A 26,922-nucleotide genomic window follows, 5' to 3' on the forward strand; every position below is an offset into this window, starting at 1 on the left:
TGTGTAGACAGAAATTTCAGAAAATGTGGACCTGCACAAAAGTTATCAAAGCTCTTTTACCTTTTAATAAATTTGGTGCTCCTACACATTATCAGCACACAAAAAAAAGATGTAAAAAAAATGCTTCACTTGCACTTCAATGATAAATGTGGGCCATTGAGTTTTATATATATAGATAATACTCCCAAAAAATGTTTTCAATTAAAATACATTTGAAAACAAAATAAATAAATACGATAATAAATATATATATATATATATATATATATATATATATATATATATATATATATATATAGGTACATATATGGGTACAAACTTTCCTTTTGGGAAGTAGTCTGGCTTGGCTAAAATTCCGATTAGCTTTTCATATTCCTTAACAGGAGCTAAGCTGATACCACGGAACACTACCTTAATTAGGTGGTGTAATGAGCTGCTTTGCATATTCCCCTACCCAGAATGCACGCGGAGTGCAAAATGGCCTTACAAAGCTCCGTCATACCAGGAGTGGTAATCTCTCCCTGAGATAAATACTCATCCCCTTTAGCTACTCTCAGGCCTCTTACCCCAGCCAAGCCAGATCACCCTGCTCTGTACTGACGAGTGGCAAAAACCACGAAACAGCTGTCTGCAGATGGGTACAAACATTCCTTTTGGGAAGTTGTCTTGCTTGGCTAAAATCCCGATTAGCTTTTCATATTCCTTAACAGGAGCTAAGCTGATACCAGGGAACACTACCTGAATTAGGTGGTGTAATGAGCAGCTTTGCATATTCCTATATATATATATATATATATATATATATATATATATATGTGTGTGTGTAAAATAGTGTTATATAACTTAAAGTGTACTTCTTGTTAACAAAAACTTTTGATATAATGTAGATAACACCAATATATTAGTATATTAGTATAATATATTTGTATTTTTGAGTGAAAAAAAATTGCCTGTGTGTCTCTATGAGGAGTACAAATACAGGAAGTGAGGGAAAGACGAGCAGGGCTCTGTGCAAGCTCCTGGCTTGTCAATCATCCTGATGTGTGGGGGCATGTCACAGAGCCTCACTGCACAGAGCCCTGCTTGTCCTCAGTGCACAGAACACTGCTTGTCCTCAGTGTACAGAGCCCTGCTTGTCCTCAGTGTACAGAGCCCTGCTTGTCCTCAGTGTACAGAGCCCTGCTTGTCCTCAGTGCACAAAGCCCTACTTGTCCTCAGTGTACAGAGCCCTGCTTGTCCTCAGTGTACAGAGCCCTGCCTGTCCTTAGTGTACAGAGCCCTGCTTGTCCTCAGTACACATAGCCCTGCTTGTCCTTAGTGCACAGAGCCTTACTTGTCCTCAGTGCACAGAGCCCTGCTTGTCCTCAGTGTACAGAGCCCTGCTTGTCCTCAGTGTACAGAGCCCTGCTTGTCCTCAGTGTACAGAGCCCTGCTTGTCCTCAGTGTACAGAGCCCTGCTTGTCCTCAGTGTACAGAGCCCTGCTTGTACTCAGTGTACAGAGCCCTGCTTGTCCTCAGTGTACAGAGCTCTGCTTGTCCTCAGTGTACTGAGCCCTGCTTGTCCTCAGTGTACAGAGCCCTGCTTATCCACCCTCACTTCCTGTATTTGGACTCTTCACAGACATACAGACAATAGCTGTAGGGACCAAAATATACAATTTTTTTTAACCAATGTATATTACAAATTAACATATAATGGTATTATATGCAGAAAGTTTTTGTTAACGACAGGTACACTTTAACAAGTTTGGTGGAGATAGTTTTGTACCAGGAGAACATTAATTATCTGAAGTCGTGTACTTCAAGGCAATAAGATCCTATAACATGTAAACCACATTGGTTATTTTACTTTCCTCTGTATTTCTTGTTTAGACATATTTTATGTAAATTCATGTCACAGTTCTGGACCTGTGTATTAGGCTGCATTTAAATAGAAGAGACTGAAAATAGAATATTAGATCGTAATGAAACCAATTCCATGTTGCCTCTAGGCATGTAACCTGGTAAGTATAATCTTGAATTTATAGGGTATGACATAGATAGCTGGATACATTCTATATATCTATTTACCAAGGACACTCTCTTTGGCTAAGGTAATATAAAGTCAGCCTGACAAACATATATATGTGTGCAAAATCATAAAATGTTGCAAAATCTTGTAATATCTTTTTTATTGGACCAACAGCATTTTCTTGAGGCCAACCCTTCAGGAGTTCTCACTTTAGTCAAAATATAAAGTCCAATAAATAAAGATATTACAAGATTTTGCAACTTTCTATCATTTTGCATCACTGGACTAATACGGATACTCTAAACTAATGTGTATAACAGGGTTGATGTTCCTGGAGGGAACCGCCAAATGGAAAAGGATTTAGGCAAACTAGAAGAATGGTCAGAACTCTGGCAACTGAAATTTAATGTGGATAAGTGCAAGATAATGCACCTGGGGCGTAAAAACCCTCAGGCAGAATATAGAATATTTGACACAGTCCTGACCTCAGTATCTGAGGAAAGGGATTTAGGAGTAATTATTTCAGAAGACTTAAAGGTAGGAAGACAATGTTATAGAGCAGCAGGAAACACTAACAGAATGCTTGGATGTATAGGGAGAGGTATAAGCAGTAGAAAGAGAGAAGTGCTCATGCCGCTGTACAGAACACTGGTGAGACCTCAATTGGAGTATTGTGCGCAGTACTGGAGGCCATATCTCCAGAAGGATATAGATACTCTAGAGAGAGTTCAAAGAAGAGCTACTAAACTAGTACATGGATTGCAGGATAAAACGTACCAGGAAAGGTTAAAGGACCTTAACATGTATAGCTTGGAAGTAAGAAGAGACAGAGGAGATATGATAGAGACTTTTAAATACATAAAGGGAATCAACATGGTAAAGGAGGAGAGCATATTTAAAAGAAGAAAAACTACCACAAGTGGACATAGTTTTAAATTAGAGGGGCAAAGGTTTAAAAGTAATATCAGGAAGTATTACTTTACTGAGAGAGTAGTGGATGCATGGAATAGCCTTCCTGCAGAAATGGTCGCTGCAAATACAGTGAAGGAGTTTAAGCATGCATGGGATAAGCATAAGGCTATCCTTCATATAAGATAGGGCCAGGGACTATTCATAGTATTCAGATTATTGGGCAGACTAGATGGGCCAAATGGTTCTTATCTGCCGACACATTCTATGTTTCTATAAATAAAATAAATAACGCTCACCGGTTTTCCATCAGTAGTGAGATTCATTGCACAATTTCTTGGGTTACCATTCGGGGTAAGAAAGCAGAAGCCTTGTATGTCTCTGCAAAAAAGAGAAACACATCAGAAGATGCGTTATGTATCTGATGGCTAAAACAAGACAATCAATAAACTTTGTCCTGTCTCGATAGGGTATTTAACTGGTAGACAAACAAAGATTACAGAAGACTTATTCAATGCTCGGCACATTGTTTAATATTAAAGTGTCACTGTCACGTTAAACAACTTTTGACATGTTGCCCAGACACATCTTTAGTTTGAGGTAGTATGGGGTATGAGTCGGGTTTAAGTGACAGCCAGGTAGTGAGTTGCGCACTTCACTCAACTTTAACCCTTTCCCTTTTGGGAAATTTTTCATTTAGTCTATGGTGAAACCAGAAACAAATAATATTTGTGGGGCTAAATAAAAAAAAACAGCAACACCATTTTGGAAATTTTGGGGGCTTCCAATTCTACACAGTGCACTTTTCAGTACAAATGACACCTTATCTTTATTTTGTTGGTCCATACAGTCACAAGGATACCCAATTTATATAGGTTTTATTTTATTTTACTACTTTAAAAAAAATTATAATTATATGCACCAAAAATTGTATGTTTAAAATTGTCATCTTCTGACTCTTATAACTTTTTTTATTTTTCCATATATATATGGATTTCTGAGGGCTCATTTTTTGCGCCGTGATCTGAAGTTTTCATTTGTATCTTTTCATTTTGATGGCACCTTTTGATCGCGTTTTATCATTTCTTTTTCTAGTATATGAAGTGGACTGCATTTTTGGACTTTTGAATTTTTTTTATGCTTGCGCCTTTGACCGTGCGGTTTAATTAACATTATATTTTAATAGTTCGGACATTTATGCACACGGCAATGTCACACATGTTTACTTTTTTTTTTTACATTTTTATTAGAAAAATTGGAAAAGGGGGGATTTTAACTTTTATTAGGGAAGGGGTTAATGCATATTTATTTACTTTTTTTAGTTAATTTTTTTGCACATTTTTAGTCCCAGTAGGGGACTATAACATGCAATCTTTAGATTGCATACATTGATCAATGCTTCTCCATTGGAGAGCATTGATCAGTGTTATCGGTGCTCCATTGCTTCAGCCTGGCAAAGCTGAATGCAAGGCTGAAGCACAGACCGGATGGCCGGGAGGAAGGTAAAACTCCTCCCCCCTTCCTCTCAGCTGTTCAGGATGCCGCGGTTTTAGCCCACTGATCTAGCCAGGAACGGAAGTAACCACGTTTAGACACTGTGATAAACTTTGATTGCGGCATCTAAAGGATTAATGCCAGACATCAGCTCGATCAGTGATGTCTGGCATTAGCCGTAGGTCCTGGTGGCTACTAGCAACCGTGATCCACCGAGTATGATGCGAGCTCCCCTGCTGAGCGTGCATCATACACTGGGAGACCGCAGTGGAAGTACATATACATCCATTTGCGGTAAAGGGTTAACTTACGATCGCAGTAGGTCTTTTGACACATCTGGGCAACTTGTCAAAGGTTTCAAATGACAGTGACACTTTAAGAGGACCTGTGGTGTCTTCAAAACACTTCAACTGTCAACATCCATGCCTACCTTCCAATCCACTGAAACACACACTTTTCTGTCCCCCCCCACCCTTTCCCCCAGCTATCATTGCCATTCATTTTGGTACCCAATATGCTAATAAACACACAGACTGGGCAGTCACCACAGCTCAGACCTAAGAAGAATGGTCAAGTTCACCCCCTTCAGATTATTAGTTTTTGACATTTTTGCTGGCAGGGGGACAGTCACTACTGCTCAGTTGTCAACACGGAATTTACCTCAACACTCTCCCTGTTGAGAATGTTGAGAATCAGTTTGGGGTGAGCTGTGAATTTTACAGATGTAGATGACAGCTTAAAGGAGATCGGCGAAAATCATTTTCCACTGTTAGTGGAGAAGCAGCTGGTCCGACCGCTGAGGCCCCCTGGGATCTGCAGTAGCTGGTGCACACACAGAGGTGACCAATGTATGGAGGGTAATTCAAGGTTAATTACTTAGAGGCTGCCAACATGCAACCCAAAAAGACCCTATTTTCCCACATACCCAATAATATTGTTAAAAGTGCAATCTTTATTTTCTTGTATCCGCACATAAAAAAATTAAAATGCACAAGTGTCCTATAAACCTTTTCAATGAACTTGTATCCTGATCATTCAGTTTATAGAAAGCGTATCAATCTGATTGATGCTGGGTGTCTGCAGATACACCCGCATCCATGGATTTAAAAAAAGGACACTTGACTTAAAATCAGTATGGAACGGCCCCCTCTACATGTTTTGCTACCTAAGTAGCTTTGTCAAGAGGCAAATGGGCACCATTTATAGTGCCCATTTGCCTCTTGACAAAGCTACTTAGGTAGCGAAACATGTCGAGTAGGGCCGTTCCATACTGATTTTAAGTCAAGTGTCCATGTCTTAAATCCATGGATGCGGGTGTATCTGCAAACCCCCAGCATCAATCAGATTGATACGCTTTTCATAAACTGAATGATCAGGATGCAACTTAATTGAAAAGGTTTATAGGACACTTGTGTATTTTAATCTTTATATGTGCGGATACAAGAAAATAAAGATTGCCCTTTTAACAATATTATTGGGTATAAGGGAAAATAGGGTCTTTTTGGGTTGCCTGCTGGCAGTCTATAAGTAATTAACCTTCAGCAGCTGGCACATGCTCCGTTCATTTCCATGTAATTGCCGAAAAGTACTGAGTACAGCACTCGGACATCATCGGCGCTCCCATAGAAATTAATGGAGGGCATGCGATCTACCGGTAGACAAACTCTTCACTGAGAGAGCGGGGGTCCCGTCCTGGAGATCGGGGGGGGGGGGGGGGGTTCAGTGTTCGGACCCCCCGCAATCAGCTGCATATCCCCTATATTGTGGATACGTTCATTTTTGCTGGGTATTTAAGAAGCTATTAGTCCTTTTTTTAAATATATAAATATGACAATAGTGGTCTTTGCTTAGTGCCTTTTGACCACCATTTGTCGCACACGGTGATTCAGGTCTTAATAACAAAAATTTTAAAATAACTTTTAGGCTGACCATACACCCAAGATAATGGTCCGCTGAAATGGCATATTATGGTAAATTCAGCTGACCATGGTCTGCGAGTAATACGGCAATCATTGTTCATGATGGTCAAAAGACTCATCATGCTTGATGTAGAACCTGGCAAAGTTTGAACTGTGTTCCATTGTTTATAGAATAAATTGAATTTCTTTTCTTTAAGTATGCATGATCTCTGGGAAAAAGACAACATTTTTTCAGATTAACCATTGAATCTGATTTGTCTTGGTGAAATTTTTGGTCAACTGCGGCTGAAGGAACCACCGTTTGGTAATCTCATTTGCATTTGGACAAACATTTGCCACTGTCAAGGGTCGGTGGCTAATTTTGTATGGAGCTCTCTTTTTTTTTTTCAGGTACAGCTGTTGCCAGGCATAATTAGAAACAACATCTTTGCTGTTGCTGGGCAGAATATGGACCTTCATGTGTACTGAGCTGAGTTGACCTTACCTGATTGGTGCCTTGAACTTACAGCGGAAACCCACTGTTTATATCACCAGCCTGAGGTGGGATTCATTCTTCTTCATAATAGCCTCTTGTAATCAGCTGTCTTTGCTACGTCTTTCTTTGGTGCTTTTTCGTGAATGAGAAATAACTTTGCCTAGGAAATTTTCCCATACTCCTTTGTCATTCTCGGATGTGGTGGTTCTGCAGTCCAGACTGAAAATACTCATTCGATCTTTCAAAACTGATCCTTTTGGTAGAGGCTAATCAATTTGTATTAACACCAAAGAATGCCACAGACCAACATTTTTAGAAATAATGACAAAAGTTATCTTTATTCATGTCACAATAAGACATACATTTAAAACATTTTAAAATACAGGCAATGCAGAAAGAAGGAGAAAAAAGAAGAAGGGGAGGTAACCTCTTAAAGCATGACAATAAAGTAACAGGGGCACAAATACATGTACACAATCAACTGGGTAAAAGAAGAAAATATACTGCTACATAGTCATTATGAAAAGAACAATCTATTGCAAAAAATAGTAAAACCTGAAACCCATAAGAGTATCATACATAGAAGAATGGCATGTTGTGCACCCTATGAGAGAGGATACCTCACCTGAGCCCCGAAGGTATGTTTTCGTATGTTTACGCGCCCTAACGAAGCACTAGGGCGAAAACGTACATTTGGGGCTCAGGTGAGGTATCCTCTCTCATAGGCATATTATGCCATTCTTCTATGTATGATACTCTTATGGGTTTCACGTTTTACTATCTTTTGCAATAGATTGTTCTTTGCATAATGACTATGTAGCAGTATATTTTCTTCTTTTACCCAGTTGATTGTGTACATTGATTTGTGCCCCATTTACTTTATTGTCATGCTTTAAGAGGTTACCTCCTCTTCTTCTTTTTTCTCCTTCTTTCTGCATTGCCTGTATTTTAAAATGTTTTAAATGTATGTCTTATTGTGAGATGAATAAAGATAACTTTTGTCATTATTTCTAAAAATGTTGGTCTGTGGCATTCTTTGGTGGTGACATATTCTCCTTTGCCACAGCACATACTGTTTACTACCTAGCGTGGTTTGTTTGGTGATCAATTTGTATTAACCATTTGTCTGGGTCTTCTTGCTGTCCTGTTTCTTTGGTAGAAAGCTACCTTTCTGTCCATCTTTCTGGTGTTTCTTCTTTCTTTATTCATGTTTCTGGTCTTCCTTTAACAACTTTTCAATTTTACTTTATTTTACAGAAATGTAAGTCGGTTTTGTGTTTGGGTTCTGCTAGAATCAGTTCACATTTCTTTCGCATTGGTGCCACTACTGAAGCGGCACTGTCTGGGTTAGACTCTAGGACTATGTGTTATTTAGGTATATTGTCTTCTGACCGTTTTAAAATTTATATTCATCTTTGGCTTGTTGTTGATATGTTTTTTTTTTACAATGGCTGCATGCCTTGGGGAGGTCTTATTCGCTAAATCTCGGTTTGTATTTTTTGGGGAGTTATTGTGGGTTACATTGGTCTCATTATGGTGAGTTTTGCCTAGCCAGAATGTCTATCTGGCTGGCTCCTGAGGATCTCCATATGGGTTGCATCAACATTAGGAAGGTTCCTACCGTATCGCTATTTTTTTATTTTAAGTTTCTATTACGTGTTTTTTCCGGATTGTGTTTTGTGCTTCTCTGAGATAATTCCTAGACTTCATTGGGCCTCCCTTCAGCTTTGTTTTATGGATCGCATTTGTAAACCTTTGAATAAGGGGATGCAAACATTTTGCCATCCTTAGGCAGATTTTCTTTCCGTCATATTGAGCTGGGAGGGTTTTGCCCTGTTTTGTTTTGGCTGATAGGGTACATCTTTGTGATATCGGGATAGATGTGTTTAACATGGGCCTGCAAGATATTACTGAGAAGGCCATGGTAGTTCCTTAGGCATGCTGGTGGCAGACACTCAGCTAATGCTGGGTGGACAGTAATTCGGAACTGGTGTTTGGTTTTAATTAATGGTTAAAGATTAAAGAGGCACTGTCATTGTTACAAACTTTTCATATATTGCAGGACTCATTATAATATGAAATTTCACAATATACACATGAAATTCAAGCTCAAAATAGCCACCACTAGGGGTTGCCTGTCTTTTAGCCAGACAGACTTGTCTAGATTTTACAGCATACTGGATACCGGCCGTAAAGCATACCGGTATCAAGTATAGGAGATTTCTATTGTGTATGCAAAACTACAGATAAAGGATGTGTGGACATGCTGGGAGCTGTAGTTTTTAAACAGCTGGAGGCAACACTGCTCTAACACAGTTATTAACAAACATTGCAGCTTCAGTTGTTACTAAACTACAACTCCCAGCATGGTGAAATAGTCAAAGCTTTCTCGGACTCCTGAATGACAAAGATGTTGATCAGACATTCAGGAGTCTGTGAAAGATGAATGACACACATAGTGACAGCTATGCTGATTAGCATCCAGCTTTACTAGGAGAAGATAAAACAGATAGAACATGTATTCATAAAAATGCTGTACTTTTATCTAAAAAATCATTGCACTAATTTTATAAAGATCTATTCTTATATTTATACATTTTATCCTGTTATGTCTTCTGATTACTGCAGGCAAGCTCCAAGTATCTTCCTCTGACACATGACACAGCATAAAACCAGAGAGGAAAGGGTTACAGAGTAGAGAGTACTGATTGGCTGACTGCCCAGGCTTGCTCCTGTGAGGGAGACAAACTGACACACCCCCTCCAGCCTGCACAATGAAAAAGTAACTCACTAGCAGATAAATGCTTATATCTCTGGATATATAGGTCCGAGACACATAAAAATTACATGCACATGATCAGGATTGGGTCCTGAGTAAAATATCACTTTTTTCTTTTTTTTGCACTATGACAGGTACGCTTTAATGGATTTCTTCATATGTTTACAAACAGTGTATAATTATAACTTAATAAAAGATTGTGTCCGATTTGTTCCAATCTGTGTGTCCGTAAGTTTTATTCCGCTGTTATCTGGGGGCCTGGTCTGGGGGGGGGCTTGCATTCCCATGTGCGCTAACTCACTTTAAAAACAAATATAAAAGCAAATAAAGATAACAAAAATAACAGTTTAGTTTAGCAACTGTTTGTCATCCGTAGTATCCTGTAGGGCTTTGATTGGTCAGATTGTAAGATTGTATTATTACTTTTTCTGTTATACTCCTTAAGGAGGACTAAATGCCAGAAATATAGTATCAATTGTATACTATAATGGCAGTATATATGGATGTTCTGACCTCCAAAGTACAATGTGGACAAAAACACTTCAGGACTGAATGGTTCCATCATTGGTGTAGGGAATAATTTGTGCCATTATTACCTTCAGCAGTACATTTAGAGAGCAGAGTACACCCACACACATTTACACATAAGTGCAGCACTTTGACATCTGCCAACAGAAAACGGTCTATTACCGAGTCTTACCAACAAAGCTAAGCAATACTTTGCAGCACTTTCAAGGCCAGACACCTACGTGTCTATTGTTTCAGCACATTATCGCATATTACATAAGACAATATTTCCACTCATGGAATAAATATAGATTTTGACAGGAAAAAAGTTATTTATTAAAATCTCCCATACTATGATTAGTAAATGAAACCTATTAAAGAGGTCCTGTAACATACCCCCCCAAATATGAATTGCATTATTATATGCAGTGGTCCCCTGACATACGATGGCCCCAACATACAATCGTTTCAACATATGATGGCCTCTCAGAGGACATCGTATGTTGAATGCAGCATCAACATACGATGCTTCTGTGTGTCAGGGTCATAGCAAAAACGGCTATCCGGCAGGGCTGACTGCTTCAGCTTCTGCCAGATAGCCATTTATTGTGCCCCATGTGCCCGCTCAATGATACTCACATGTCCCCACTGTTCCGGCCCATCAGTTCGCTGCTCCTCTGCTGCCTCATCACTATGTCACCGCTGCCCTGCGCCTTCGATCTCCATCATCACGTTGCCGCTCACGCCGCCCCATCGTCCATTAGGCGACGTTATGACCGCAGCGGCGACTTAGTGATGCGGCAGCAGAGGAGCATACTGATGGGCCGGAGCAGCGTGGACATGTGAGTATCATTGAGCATCCATGTACTCAACATACGATGGTCCGACTGGAACCAATTACCATCATATCTTGAGGGACTGTAATAGATTAGAATGCCCCAATCACACACCTTTTTCACAGTTTCTTTATACGCCCTTCTGTTCCTGAGATATGAGGGTTTATATTTTGTCCAACAATTCAGTGAATCATTAAGATGGGGGAGAACTTAAAGGGGTCCTCTGCTGCTGGAAACCCTCGCAATCACCTGCACGCCACCCCGACATTCTGGACTTTTGGTTCCAAATGCTGGGTTCCCACAGCGGGGGTCAGGACGTCATACCATGCCCCCTCATGACGTCACACCATACCCCCTCCATTCAGGTCTATGGGGGGGGGCGTGATGGCCACCATGCCCCCTCCCAAAGACACAAATGGAGGGGGAGTGGCATGATGTCACGACCCCCACCACAGGAACCGAGTGGCCTAAACATACTGTTTAGAACATTGAATGCTTCACGGTGGGGGGTCCCAGTAGCGGGACCCCACAATCAGACATCTTATCCCCTATATTTTGAATAGGGAATAAGATGTCTAGGGGTGGAGTACTGCTTTCATTTCAATAATAGGAGTGATGATGGGTGGGATTATACAGACAGGGGGTGTGTATTAGGCATACATGCCCCTAAATGTAAACTATTCACATCCCTTGACTGTATAATCCCACCCATCTCACTACCATCATTTCAAATAATTTCACCCCCATTTGACTGATTCCCTGAATTGTCAGATAAACTCTTGTATCTCAAGAACGGGAGGATATATCAAGAAAGTGTAAAAAGGTGTGTGATCAAGGCACCCTAAGCTATTTAATGACAGTAATGACAAAATCTAAAGCTTTTGGCTACAGGTCCTCTTTAAAGGTCTTTAAAGGTAAACATCTGGACTGGATGAAGTGGACCTATGCCAGGGCTTGACAAATTTGTAAAGAATCAAGGAGCCAGCAAAAAAAGTTAGAAGCCAGGATCAATGATGTAGCTGGCCAGGCTGTGCATTTTCCTTGGTCAGGTAAGAGCTACAGTCTTTGAGCAATCGGCAGCTAGTGGGTTGTATTTTTAGGCCAGAGTGTTTTGGTCCTAAATGGCCAGACAATCTTTAGTGATTTTACCTGTGATGATTTAACAGCCCTACCTTTTTGTTTTATGGACTACCATACTATTATTGGGGGGGGGGGGGGGGGCGCTTCATGACACAAGGGGCTGGTTTTATTTATTTTTTTTCCATAGAAATGCTGTTTTATTACCTTTTGTAGGTTTTAATAGGGGTTAAAAAAAGTGTTGCTTTTTTCATTTATAATTCTTTATTGCTTAAAGTATTAGAATAATTCCTTATTGTTTGGTCATTTTAATACCTAATAAGACAGATTTATCAAAACTGTCTAAAAGTGAAACAGTTTTTGTTGCTCATAGCAACCAATCTGAGCTCAGCTTTCATTTATAAAACTGCTCAGGTTAATTAAGAGCTGAGCTCTGATTGGGCAACAAAGACGGTTTTAGGCATTTTTGATAAATTAGGCCAAGTATATATAGTCAGTGAATGGGACCGATGTGGTGATGGTTTGTAGTGCCATGAGTGTTGTTTTTTTTTTCCAAACACTTTTTTTTTAACATATAGAATGAGACCTATCAAAACTTGTATTGGGGAACAAGGGAGCTGTTGCCTATAGCAAACTATTATATTCCAGCTTTCATTTTTCAGAGTTCTTTTTAAAAGAGGGCACCCAGAGTCAAGTAGAGGCATTGGTGTTAGCACTGCCTCCATCCATTACATCGCACATTTTGGTACCTTGTTTGTTGATCCTGTAGGCCTTCCCTTAGGCTATGCCATAAATATCTAATTGGTAGGGGTTCAGTTTCCAACACCATGACAGTCACCTGATTGAAGGGGCCGCTGCACCTGTGAAAGTGATGAAGCCTTTTTACTTCTCTTTACACAACTCTATACCCTGGGTGGCGACAGTACCTAGTTTTGTAGTCATCCCTTTAACGCCGATGGTACGACTGCAGTACCAGGTAAAGCTGCTACCCAGTGTACGGCACTGTGTGCCTAGTAAGAAGTGAAGAGGCTACTGGTGCTCACAAAGGCTCCTTCAGTGAGCTGGTCTACAGGGGTCAGGAGTCAAATCCCCACTGATAAGATATTGATGGTCTACGCTAAGAATAGGGCCATCGTTTAATAAAAAAAACCTTAAGAACCCATTGGAACAGGTTTATATATATTCTTTACACTTCGTCAGAGTGAGGCTGGATGACCTAAGTACCATAGTATCCTCTATTGGGTACAGATTCCCAATTTCTGCAGTAGACAACCTCATTTGTATCGGGAGCCCATTACTTTCCAGTAGGGACTATTCTTTGTATTGATTATCAACTGATGACTAAAGATCCATAATGTTTTCCAATGGTAGGACCAAGACAGGTCAATATTTCATGAACTTCACCACCATAACGAAGTTGAACTCACCTTTTCTCATCATAAGCGGATATGTAGCATGGCCTTGATGTGAAATTCCTGTTTGCATCCCATGAACATAGCAAGAGAGTCCCGGAGTTAAATGTGCAGTCAAGATGAGCTGGAGAGAAGTAGAAAAGGAACAACATATTTTGTATTACAGATTTCAGTTTTAACATAGTCAGATGTTTAAGTACCTGGTACCATCCCAGAGATTTCCACAAAGAGCTTTAACATGTTTTTTTAGTTGGTTTCCTTCAATAGACTATATCATGTGTGGAGGCACTCGCTCACTTATGGGGATCCAAGACACTTGTCCCAGATCCCTTAGGCGAGCGAGCCCTGCTTATAGCTGTAGACCTGTGGCCTACACTAAAAGGAGACTGTGACCTCTGCCGCCACACAGTGCAGGCGCGATGACATCACTCATCAGCAACTGCACTTTAGAGGATTGAACACATGGCCCGACTATTCTATTGCTCCGCTAGACAGAGGTAAGCATGGCTCGGGGGATCAGGGAGGCCCCAGCTGACTACATAGCTACATAGCTACTTGGCTACCTACCTTGGCTACCTACCTGGGTAGCAATTTACCTAGCTACTAACCTACCTACCAAGCTAACTACTTAACTACTTATTACATACCTAGAACCAAAGAATCAGCATCACTCCTTTCCTTCAGAAAAATCAGGGCATGGCTTAATTCATCCTGTGTTACAAGCAGCTACCTACCTACCTGTCTACCTACATTCCTGGCTACCTACCTTCCAAGCTACCTACTTGGCTACTTACCTACCGATGTAATTACTTAAGATCAATCAATCGATCTGCTTATCTACCAAACAAGGTGTTTACCTAGTGGGGGGGGTTGGGGGCTGCCTAGTTTAAGGGTCTGCAGATGGGGAGATTATGTAGAGGGGGGGAGGGTACTGGAAAGATGTGGAGGCTTATACCACTCTAAGTCAATTGTCAGTCACTTAATATAACAGTATGCATATTACTGGGCAACGTCAGTTTTATTTATTTATTTATTTGGGGGGGGGGGGAAGGGGGGCAGGGCATTGCTGTGGAGATCAATTATTACGGCTATTACTTGCTATTCATGCCTAAAAGGGTGATACAATGTGCCCAAATATTACTGTAGTTAACATGATTAGGTAGGTGTTTAACCCCTTAAGGACCAAGCGTTTCTCTTGCACTTTCGTTTTATCCTCCTTACCTTTTAAAAATCATAACCCTTTCAATTGTGCACCTAAAAATCCATCTGAGGTCTTATTTTTTGCGCCACCAATTCTACTTCGTAATGACGTCAGTCATTTTACCCACAAATTTATGGCAAAACAGAAAACAAATCATTGTGCGACAAAATTGAAGAAAAAACACAATTTTGTAAATTTTGGGGGCTTCCGTTTGTACTCCGTCCATTTTTCTGTAAAAATGACGCTTTATCTTTATTCTGTAGGTCCATACAATTAAAATGACACCCATTACATTGAAAATTGTCCTCTTCTGACCCCTATAACTTTGTTATTTTTCCACATACGGGGTGGTATGAGGGCTCATTTTTTTGCTCCGTGATCTGAAGTTTTAATCGGTACCATTTTTGTTTTGATCGGAATTTTTGATAGCTTTTTATTCCTTTATTCATGGTATAAAAAGTGACCAAAAATACGATATTTTGGACTTTGGAATTTTTTTGCGCATACGCCATTGATCTGTGTGCTCTGCGCTCGATTGATAAAGCCTGGTTCTGCCAGGCTTTATCATTCTGAGCACCGGAGCTGGCATGAAAGGAGAGGTAAGCCCTCAGGCTACCCCCCCAGTGGATCACCAGGGACACGATAAAGGCACCTTTAGACGCCACTGTCAACTTTGACAGCGGCGATCTAAAGGGTTAATAGCTGGCTGCGGCATGTCGGCTATTAACGCCGGCCCCCAGCTACAGGAATCAGCTAGGGGCCGGCCGGTATCACGTGGATCCCGCGTGATACCCTGTTAACGGCAAATGGATGAGCATAGACGTCCATGGTCGTTAAAGGGGTACTCTGGTGGAAAACTTTTTTTTTTTTTTTAATCAGCTGGTGCCAGAAAGTTGAAGGGGTATTCCAGGCAAAACCATTTTTTTATATATATATATATCAACTGGCTCCGGAAAGTTAAACAGATTTGTAAATTACTTCTATTAAAAAATCTTAATCCTTCCAATAGTTATTAGCTTCTGAAGTTTTCTGTCTAACTGCTCAATGATGATGTCACGTCCCGGGAGCTGTGCATGATGGGAAAATATCCCAATTGGAACTGCACAGCTCCCGGGACGTGAGTTAGACAGAAAACAACTCCACTTCAGAAGCTAATAACTATTGGAAGGATTAAGATTTTTTAATAGAAGTAATTTACAAATCTGTTTAACTTACAAATTTTGAAATCAGTTGATATATAAAAAAAAGTTTTGGCCTGGAATACCCCTTTAAAGGACATCTGTAGCGTTACAAACACTTATCCCCTTTCCCACTGATCGCGGGGGGTCCGAACGCTTGGGCCCTCGGCGATCTCCTCCACGGGGCCGTGGCTCCCCCGTGCAGGGGGCGTGCCAGCCGCAGCATGACGTTGCGGCCGGCACGCCTCCTCCATACATCTCTATGGGAGAGGCGGGGAGGCAGCATTGACCTTTATGGGAGAGGCGGAGAGGCAGCATTGAACATAGAACTGTATGGGGACGGGGAGGAGATGGGGCGTCACCGTTGACCTCTAGGTCGACGCTACGTGCCTTAGCGCTCATCATGAGTGCTTATGGCAGTGCCCCGTTAGGGAGATCGGGGGGTCCCAGCGGTCGGACCCCCCGCGATCAAACACTGGGGATAAGTGTAATGCCGCTGCAGTTGTCCTTTTAACAGATTTGTAAATTACTTTACAAATCTTAATCCTTCCAGTACTTATTAGCTGCTGAATACTACAGAGGAAATTCTTTTCTTTTTGGAAAACAGAGCTCTCAGCTGACATCATGACCACACTGCTGTCTGCTGACACCTCTGTCCATTTTAAGAACTTTCCAGAGTAGGAGAAAATCCCCATAGCAAACATATGCTGTTCTGGACAGTTCCTAAAATGGACAGAGATGTCAGCAGAGAGCACTGTGGTCATGATGTCAGCAGAGAACAGCTGCTAATAAGTACTGGAAGGATTAAGATTTTTTAATAGAAGTCATTTGCAAATCTGTTTAACTTTCTGGCACCAGTTGATTAAAAAAATAATAATAATAGTTTTCCACTGGAGTACCCTTTTTTAACGGGTTAATGAGCTACCATCGAGGAAGCTGGGCTGTGGATGGTGTGTACAAGGCCACAGAAGACCTGAGACAATTTCAATTTCCCCTTGTGTTGATGCCATACCCTATTATGACCTGCTCTTTATGTCAGTTTTTACCAATCTAACAATAGTAACTTTGTTCAGAAGTTGCTATTTCCTAAATAACACAGTACATGGATTGAGAGGCACATTAAAGAAAAGACAAACATCTTCTAAAGGGATATAAACCTCTATTATTGTAGAAGCTTTAAAGCTTGTGAATCAGGTGGAATCTTTTATTTTATTGATTCCTCTGCACAGTTGTGTCCATGGAGCAGATGAAGAAAGATGCTTAGTTCTTAAAACCAAGGGAATGAACCTATTCCTCGGATAAAGAGGCGCAGGTTTTTAGATTACAGGTGTCACTTTTTATGTTCAGCTTTTTGTATTATTTTAGTAAATCTTGTGATAGTTCTTTATTTGCTACTTGCATGTTATAGAAAAATTAATAGTAGCCTTCTGTACAAGGCATTGTGTGTCCAGAACTGGTATCACAAGTCAGCTGCTGTTACATACTGTAGTGTATATGTATCTTCATAGACAAAACCTGTAGTAAAGGCAATGGCTTGTATTACAGTGCTTTAATAGGTTTTTGTGATTCATTTATTTTTTACTATTTATTGTTTTATTCTTGTAATTCTTCCCCGACCTCTGAATTATTTCATCATTTCATGCAGTTTTAACCTAATATGAACAAGAAATGGCTGCCCCGAAAACATTCTGAGCGTTCTGCTAGCTACCATGCTATATTACTTCTGGCCAACTACCTTCCTCCAGGCTGTAAGCATTCCAGTAGGTGGCACTATAAAGCTGCCATATGCGTCTCGTAAACCAAGTTCACATTGGCAGCTGAGCTGAAATGTAGAATACAGGAAGAGGTCGAGGTCTATTTCGGATTAGTCAATTTTGCATTGAATTATGCTGCATAAAAAAAAAAAATTGACAAGCTTGAACACTTAAAAGCCACGAATGGTTTTAAGGAGGATAAAAGGAAAAATGAAATAATCTATGCCCCTCATCCCTCTTTCATACTAATAGTGCAGCAGTGCTGAGGACTGATAGCCTTCTTCAGCTCTCCGGTACAGGGGATTAGAGTTATACATTCTACCCTACTGTATGTGTGTGACACCTCCAGAACCTTACAGGGAAACTATTAACTTCTATCTGCCCAATTTATATCTCAAATTTCATATGAATTTTTAATCAAAACAATAGTAGCATGCTCCATTGGATGCATATTAGGAAGGTATTCTCCTCCAGAAGCGTTGCCTCAGTGCTGCACAGGGCGCCATGCTCTGTAATATAGCGCGGTGTGGACTTTGTATGCCACAATTTAGTCTCCTGCACAGGGCTGTTCTGTACTGCTGTAAGTCTGTACTTTGGTCTTGTAAGCACTTGATGTGCACTGTAGAGGACTACAATGGGATTGGGATCCCACAGGACCCAATATAAAGCTCGTGGACAAAGTGGATTTTTAGTCTTGAGCTGGAATTCACAGAACATAAGGAAACTTTCTTGCAGGCCATGGTATAACCTATGACAAAGTGCTCGGTGGAAGTGATCATCACATAATATCACTTCCTCTGAGTGCTCAGAGATGCGTCACAGCCAAGCATCGCAAACACAGCCCACTGAGCCTAGGTGTGTGATGAAATGACTCAAGAGGGTGATGAAATGGCACATGAGGTGATGAAATGGCTCAAGATGGTGATGAAAGGGCACAGAGGGTGATGAAATAGCACAAGGGGGTGATGAAATGGCACATGAGGTGATGAAATGGCTCAATAGAGTGATGAAATGGCACAGAGGGTGATGAAATAGCACAGAGGGTGATGAAATGGCACATGGGGGTGATGAAATGGCACAGGGGGATTATGAAATGGCACAAAGGGGTGATGAAATGGCACATGGGGGTGATGAAATGGCACAGGGAGTGATGAAATGGCACAGGGAGTGATGAAATGGCACAGGGGAGTGATGAAATGACACATGAAGGTGATGAAATGGCACATGAGGGTGATGAAATGGCACATGGGGGTGATGAAATGGCACATGGGACTGATGAAATGGCACAGGGGGGTGATGAAATGGCACATCGGGTTGATGAAATGGCACAAGGGGGCTATAAAATGGCACAAGGGGGCTATCTCTAAAACCTGGGTCAGAATGTTTGCACATGTTGCCGAAGAGGGTGATAATGGTCGGAAAATAACTGGGAGTAAGATTAAGAAAACAGTTCCATGCATGGCTCTACTGCACTGTATCCTCCTAGTGTTATACAGCATGCAATTCATCAATTTTCAGAGTAATGGATCATAAAATGTTTATATTAATTAATGCTGGAAGCAAATTAGACTCATTTTGACACTTGTATGTGTAGGATATGTGTGATTCCGAACAGTATCTGCATTGGTTTGCACTGTAGATGTGCTATGTTTTTCTCTTATTGTGTGCTGCTGCCACTAGAGGTCCCTGTTGCATCAGCCATATAAAAGCACCAGGAAGAGGACAGCAGAGTGTGGCAGAAACCACATGGACTGGAAGGAGATCCTACTCATATTGTACAAGTACATACGAAGAGGTCAGAACGCACTCACCCGGAGTCGATTGCCGTCACCAGGAGGTCCCAATCCGGGTCACCATCAATCCGCAAGGAGCATCACAGGAGAGAGCTGTAGCGTGTGGGGGAGTTCTCAGACGCTGGCCACGGACCGCTGGCACACTCTAAGGTGGAACTATAGTATTGGCAGATATTAACTATTGTGTCCGAGATACAGTTAGATGGTGGGACAGCAACATACCTAGCGGTGCCGGTGGTTTCATTTCTTTGTATATCTACTCATATTGTAGTTCTTGACAAAAGTGGTGTAGTCTATTTTATACAGACCAAGATTATCTAAGGCAGCTAAAGGGGAAGCGTGTGCTGACTGCAAAGAAACAACTAAGCAGAGCTGCAGATGAAATGGCAGCTGGAGATAAAGTAGGTGGCAGATTGGGCTCCAGGGAGAACGGAGGGCTTCAACTAAGGGCTATTGAGCCAAGGAGGAGAACTGCTGAAAGGGCTTAAAAGAGAGACATTTGGTAAGCCAGTTTGGATAATTGCCACACTGGTAGGTAGCTGGCACTAGGATAAGGAAGTGCATGCCATGTTCTCTGCAACCTGGCTCAAACTTGCTAACAAACTCCAGTTTAGAAGGCTCTGCCACTAGAGTAATAAATGGAACATAAATGAAAATATTATCAAAATTGTGGTTATTTAGTTTAGAAAAAAGACAGCTTAGGGGCGACCTAATGACTATGTATGAATAAATCAGGGGCATTACAGAGACTAGTGACAGATAAGGACATGAATGAAAGGAAGCAGAAGTAAAATTAAAGACTTATTTTGGCTTTAAACATCTTATCCTTTGAATAGGAGATAAGATGAATGATCGCAGGGGTCCCACCGCTGGGGACCCCCGCAATCTCAGTGCAGCCCCTGACATTATTTGCTAATGATGTCACACCACGCCCCTCCATTCATGTCTATGGGAGGCGCGTGAAGGCCATCATGCCCCCTCCCATAGACATGAATGGAGATGCGTGGCGTGAAATTACTAGGGGGTGTGGCCATGATGTCACATCCCGTCTTGGAGGCAGTGTCTGGCACAGAATGCCAGGGGATGCACCGGGATTGCGGGGGTCCCCAGTGGCGGTACCCATCCCTGCGATCATACATCTTATCCCCAATCCTTTGGATAGGGGATAAGATGTATAAAGCCGGAATACCCCCTTAAGAGACCAAGATGACAACAATCCCCAGCCTTCTACTGTGAGAACTATTAATCTGTGCATTATACGCATTGTGTGAAATGTCTCCGAGTAACATTTACAGAACTACTGTTGAACGCATAGATCTATAGTTTAGAATTGCAATGAGTGGTCATCTTACATCACTGCAGACCAAGAGCAGCTAAATATAGGACTCTGTGGTTTGTCAATACGCCTACAATTTTAGCGCAGTCATATATCATACTGTATATCATCTGGTTATTACACCAAACTTTTTCTGTAACAAAATTATTTTTTTTAAAGTTCAAAAGTAGATGTGTAAGCATCAAGATGTTTTAATGCAGTGTTAACACTAAACTGACATAGAATTTAGTATCCAATATTAATGGTTTTAGTAGATTTTAAAAGGCTTAGATAGGCACTGTTGTTTCAAAAAAATATTTTGATATGTCACAGAGACATATAAAGCATTTCAATTGAACGAGCCAGGAGAAGTGTGCATCTCGTGTGATCAAGGTGGACTCCTAATGTTTGTCGATGAGGCTGTCTCACTCACATACAGTACAGACCAAAAGTTTGGACAAACCTTCTCATTCAGAGTTTTCTTTATTTTCATGACTATGAAAATTGTAGATTCACACTGAAGGCATCAAAACTATGAATTAACAAATGTGGAATTATATACATAACAAAAAAGTGTGAAACAACTGAAAATGTTTCATATTCTAGGTTCTTCAAAGTAGCCACCTTTTGCTTTGATTACTGCTTTGCACACTCATTCTCTTGATGAGCTTCAAGAGGTAGTCACCTGAAATGGTTTTCACTTCACAGGTGTGCTGGTGTGGAGGAGGAGGTGTGATGGTGTGGGGGTGCTTTGCTGGTGACACTGTTGGGGATTTATTCAAAATTGCAGGCATACTGAACCAGCATGGCTACCACAGCATCTTGCAGCGGCATGCTATTCCATCCGGTTTGCGTTTAGTTGGACCATCATTTATTTTTCAACAAGACAATGACCCCAAACACTCCTCCAGGCTGTGTAAGGGCTATTTGACCAAGAAGGAGAGTGATGGGGTGCTGTGCGATCAGTGACATGTGCTATTAGCTACGGGTCCCAGCCGTTGCTAGAGGCCGGGCCAGACCCGTTATGCCGTGGCCCCGCGTTATAGAACGGGAGCGGACTCAGGGCGTACAGGGTGTAAGAGGTTAAGCTTACTGGAGTGCATTGTCCTCCCCACATAAGTGCATACCACATACGTACATCTAAGTGGTGTACTATTTTGTTCCTGTTAAAATCTTAAGGGCCTAAATACTGCGAAAGGCCAGCCAAAAGTACACACCTGCTGGTGTTGTAGACAAATGCTGTTTTAAGTGTACTGGAGCGCATTGTCCTCAGAGTTCCCCTCAGGTATAAGGCACGAACTGTTGCAGAAATTTCTACAACTTAAACTGCCCCCCTTTCAAATCCACCCTTGATGACCTTGTCACATATAATACTACCTTCCTTTTTGATAGCACTTTTATCACAGATTTTAGTGTTTTTTGAAATTTGTATCCACGCAGTGAACTTTACGTTAAAATTACATGCTATAAGTTATTTAATCTGTGGGTCAATACAATTACAAGCTTACCCATTTTTTTATAGGTTTTGCTATTTTTTACTACGGTACTTTAAAAAAAAATCTATCATTTTGTGAGAAAAAGAAATGAGTTTACAAACTTACAAACTTTTTGGTGCATATTTAGGCGCACAAGTTTTTAAAGAGAAAACATAATTCACTTGTGTTTCCCCTTAAAGGCAGAACCAACAGCAAAACTACTAGTGTTGCTCGCGAATATTTGCGAATATAGCACTATATATTCGCAATTACGAATATTGTTTTTTTTTTTTTCACAGTACACATCACAGTGATCATCCCTCGCTGCTTCCAGCTTGTGTGGTGTAAGAAGGCTCTAATACTACTGTGTGAGACTGGCGTGTGAATTTTGGCATGTGCTAATTTTTGTATATGCTAATTTTCGTATATGATAATTTTCGCATATGTGAAAATAAAATGAATATTCCGAATATATGAATTTAGCGAATACATGACGAATATTCGTCCATATATTCGCGAAATATCACAAATTTGAATATGGCCTATGCCGCTAAACACTAAAAACTACCCAACATGTTTGGTTCCCCAAACATGTATTGGCATCCATCTATATATATATATATATATATATATATATATATATATATATATATATAACTCAATGTGTGTGTGTATGTGTGTATATGTGTATGTGTGTATGTTCCAGCATCACGTCCAAACGGCCAAAGATATTAACATGAAACTTGCCACATGTTACTTATATGTCAACAACAAACATAGGATAGGTAATTTAACCCTTACCCACCCTCATTTGCCAGGGCCGGGGTTTTTGTTTAACCCCTTAAACGTCATGACACCCTGGTACTTAAGGACCCATGACGTCCGCATACGTCATGGAGAATTCTGGCCCCCGCCGCGCATCGGGCCGGGATCGGACCGGGATGCCTGCTGCAAACGCCTAGGGGGGTTATCAGACCCCCCCATGTCGGCGATCGCGGCAAATCGCAAGTGAATTCAAATTTGCGATTTGCGCGATTCCGGGTCATTACGGGTCTATAGTGACCCGGTGACCCGGAATATAAGGGGGATCGCGGTTGTCTAAGACACCCACGATCCCCCTGAAGGCATAGGAGGGAGGTGGCAGGGGTGCCACCCCTCCTATCCCTGCTATTGGTGGTCTAGACGTGACCACCAATAGCAGATCGGGGGCGGGGGGGTTAACTTTCGTTTTCCCCGGGGAAACGACGGGGACCGGCGCCAAAGATCCACTTACCGATCCGGGCGGGCGACGGAGGCTGCGGGCGACGGAGATCGGCGGGCGGCTATGACGTGCGGCTGGATCCGACGGAAGCCGGTCAGTTGCCTAGCAACATCTGGAGGGTACAGTTTGAGACCATTATACAGTGGTCTCTAACTGTAGCCCTCCAGATGTTGCAAAACTACAACTCCCAGCATGCCCAGACAGCTGTTTGGGCATGCTGGGAGTTGTAGTTTTGCAACAGCTGGAGGGTTACAGTTTGAGACCACTATATAGTGGTCCCTAAACTGTAGCCCTCCAGATCTTGCAAAACTACAACTCCTAGCATGCCCAAACAACTGTTTGCTTTCAGGGCATGCTGGAATTTGTAGTTTTGCAACAGCTGGAGGACCACAGTTTGGAGATCACCTTGCAGTGTTCTCTAAAACTGTAGCCCTCCAGATGTTGCAAAACTGCAAATCCCAGCATGTCCAAACAGCAATCAGCTGTCTCGGCATGCTGGGAGTTGTAGTTGCATACCTCCAACTATTGCATAACTACATCTCCCAGCATGCTCTTTGGAGATCAGTACATGCTGGGAGTTGTAGTTTTGCAACAGCTGGAGGCAGACAGGTTGGGAAATACTGAGTTAGGTAACAGAACCTAACTGAAGGTTTTCCAACCAGTGTGTTTCCAGCTGTTGCAAAAGTACAACTCCCAGCATGCACAGTCTGTCAGTACATGCTGGGAGTTGTAGTTTTGAAACAGCTGGAGGTTTGCCCCCCCCCCCATGTGAACGTACAGGGTACATTCACACGGGCAGGCTTACAGTAAGTTTCCTACTTCAAGTTTGGGCTGCGGCAAATTTTTCACTGCAGCGCAAACTCCTAGCGGGAAACTCACCGTAACACTCCAGTGCGAATGTACCCTAAAAACACTACACTAACACATAAAGAAGCGTAAAACACTACATATACACCCCCTTACACTGTCCCCCCCCCCCAATAAAAATGAAAAACATATTGTATGGCAGTGTTTCCAAAACAGAGCCTCCAGTTGTTGCAAAACAACAACTCCCAGCATTTCCGGACAGCCACTGACTGTCCAGGCATGCTGGGAATTTAGCAACAGCTGGAGGCACCCTGTTTGGGAATCACTGGCGTAGAATACCCCTATGTCCACCCCTATGCAATCCCTAATTTAGTCCTCAAATGCGCATATAGCTCTCTCACTTCGGAGCCCTGTCGTATTTCAAGGAAACAGTTTAGGGCCACATATGGGGTATCTCCGTACCCGGGAAAAATTGCACTACAAATTTTGGGGGGCTTTTTTTCCTTTTACCCCTTATGAAAAGGAAAAGTTGGGGTCTACACCAGCTTGTTAGTGTAAAAAAATTAAAAAAATTTACACTAACATGCTGGTGTTGCCCCATACTTTTTATTTTCACAAGCGTTAAAAGGAAAAAAAGACACCCAAAATTTGTAACGCAATTTCTCCGTACAGAAATACCCCATATGTGGGCGTAAAATGCTCTGCGGGCGCACAACAAGGCTCAGGAGTGAGAGCGCTCCATGTACATTTGAGGCCTAAATTGGTGATTTGCACAGGGGTGGCCGATTTTACAGCGGTTCTGACATAAACGCAAAAAAATAAATACCCACATGTGACCCCATTTTGGAAACTACACCCCTCACGTAATGTAATAAGGGGTACAGTGAGCATTTACGCCCCACAGGGGTCTGGCAGATTTTTGGAACAGTGGTCCGTGAAAAGGAAAAATGTAATTTTTCATTTGCACAGCCCACTGTTCCAAAGATCTGTCAAATGCCAGTGGGGTGTAAATACTCACTGCACCCCTTATTAAATTCTGTGAGGGGTGTAGTTTCCAAAATAGGGTCACATGTGGGGGGTCCACTGTTCTGGCACCACGGGGGGCTTTGTAAATGCACATGGTCCCTGACTTCCATTCCAAACAATTTTTTTCCCAAAAGCTCAATGGCGCTCCTTCTCTTCTGAGCATTGTAGTGCGCCAGCAGAGCACTTGACGTCCACACATGGGGTATTTTCATACTCAGAAGAGATGGGGTTTCAAATTTTGGGGGGCATTTTGTCCTATTACCCCTTGTAAAAATTAAAAATTTGAGGGAAAACTAGCATCTTAGTGAAAAAAAAAAAAAAAATCATTTTCACATCCAACTTTAACGAAAAGTCGTCAAACACCTGTGGGGTATTAAGGCTCACTGGACCCCTTGTTACGTGCCTTGAGGGGTGTTGTTTACAAAATAGTATGCAATGTGGTTTTTGTTTTGCTGTTCTGGCACCATAGGGGCTTCCGAAATGTGACATGCACCCCAAAAACCATTTCAGAAAAACTCACTCTCCAAAATCCCACTGTCGCTCCTTCCCTTTTGAGCCCTCTACTGCGCCCGCCGAACACTTGACATACACATATGAGGTATTTTCTTAATCAAAAGAAATTGGGTTACACATTTTAGGAAGATTTCTCTCCTTTTACCCCTTGTAAAAATTCAATAACTGGGTCTACAAGAACATGCGAGTGTAAAAAATTAAGATCTTGAATTTTCTCACCTAAACACCTAAAGGGTTAACAAACCTTTTGAATGTCATGTTGAATACTTTGAGGGGTTCAGTTTTTATAATGGGGTATTTCTAATAAGAAGGCCCTTCAAATCCACTTCAAAACAGAACTGGTCCCTGAAAAATTTAGATTTTGAAAATTTTGTGAAAAATTGGAAAAGTGCTGCTATAATTTGAAGCCCTCTGATGTCTTCGAAAAGTAAAAACATGTCAACTTTATGATGCAAGCATAAAGTAGACATATTGTATATGTGAATCAAAATATAATTTATTTGGAATATTCATTTTCCTTATAAGCAGAGAGCTTTAAATTTAAAAAAAAATGCAAAATTTTTAATTTTTTCATTAAATTTTGGAATTTTTCACCAAGAAATGATGCAAGTATCGACAAAATGTTACCACTAACATAAAGTAGAATATGTCACGAAAAAACAATCTCGAAATCAGAATGAAAGGTAAAAGCATCCCAGAGTTAATAATGTTTAATGTGACGGTGGTCAGATGTGCAAAAAATGTCCGTGTCCTACAGTGAAAATTGGCTGGGTCCTTAAGGGGTTAAAGTCCCATACAAGTCTATTGGAAATATATGTTACTGCATAACTTCCAAACGGCTGGAGATATTTTGATAATTCTTGGTCACATGTTACTTATATGTCCACTTAAAATATAGGAAAGTTAATTTAACCCTTAGCTACCCCCATTTGTGAGGGTCGGGTTTTTGTTTAAAGTCCCATGCAAATCAATGGGAAATGTATGTTCCCACATAACTTCCGTACGGCTGGAGATATTTTAATACCAGGTACACGTATTACGGGTCGGGATATGAGGACGGGATATGAGGTCGGGATAGGAGGTCGAGATAGGAGGATGGGATAGGAGGACGGGATATGAGGACAGGATATGAGGTCGGGATAGGAGGTCGGGATAGGAGGTCGGGATAATAGGTCAAGAT

At 41.4% G+C, this 26,922-nt stretch overlaps 1 protein-coding gene across 4 annotated transcripts in view; it reads right to left on the reverse strand.

Moving 5' to 3' along the window:
• Positions 1–26,922, reverse strand: part of IL2RB (interleukin 2 receptor subunit beta) — a 76,814-nt gene that overhangs the window by 44,255 nt on the left and 5,637 nt on the right. For 2 of the 4 annotated variants that reach the window (XM_056528243.1, XM_056528242.1), the window contains 3 exons: positions 13,435–13,543; positions 12,757–12,867; positions 3,220–3,301 (listed from right to left, as the gene is read on the reverse strand). In XM_056528243.1, coding sequence (XP_056384218.1) covers positions 3,220–3,301; positions 12,757–12,867; positions 13,435–13,543 — 302 coding nt within the window. Of the gene's footprint in view, positions 1–3,219; positions 3,302–6,817; positions 6,924–12,756; positions 12,868–13,434; positions 13,544–26,922 lie in introns of those variants that run through there. The other 2 variants (XM_056528244.1, XM_056528245.1) reach the window with 2 other exon arrangements.

Source organism: Hyla sarda, chromosome 6 (assembly GCF_029499605.1).
Source record: "Hyla sarda isolate aHylSar1 chromosome 6, aHylSar1.hap1, whole genome shotgun sequence".
NCBI lineage: Eukaryota > Metazoa > Chordata > Amphibia > Anura > Hylidae > Hyla > Hyla sarda.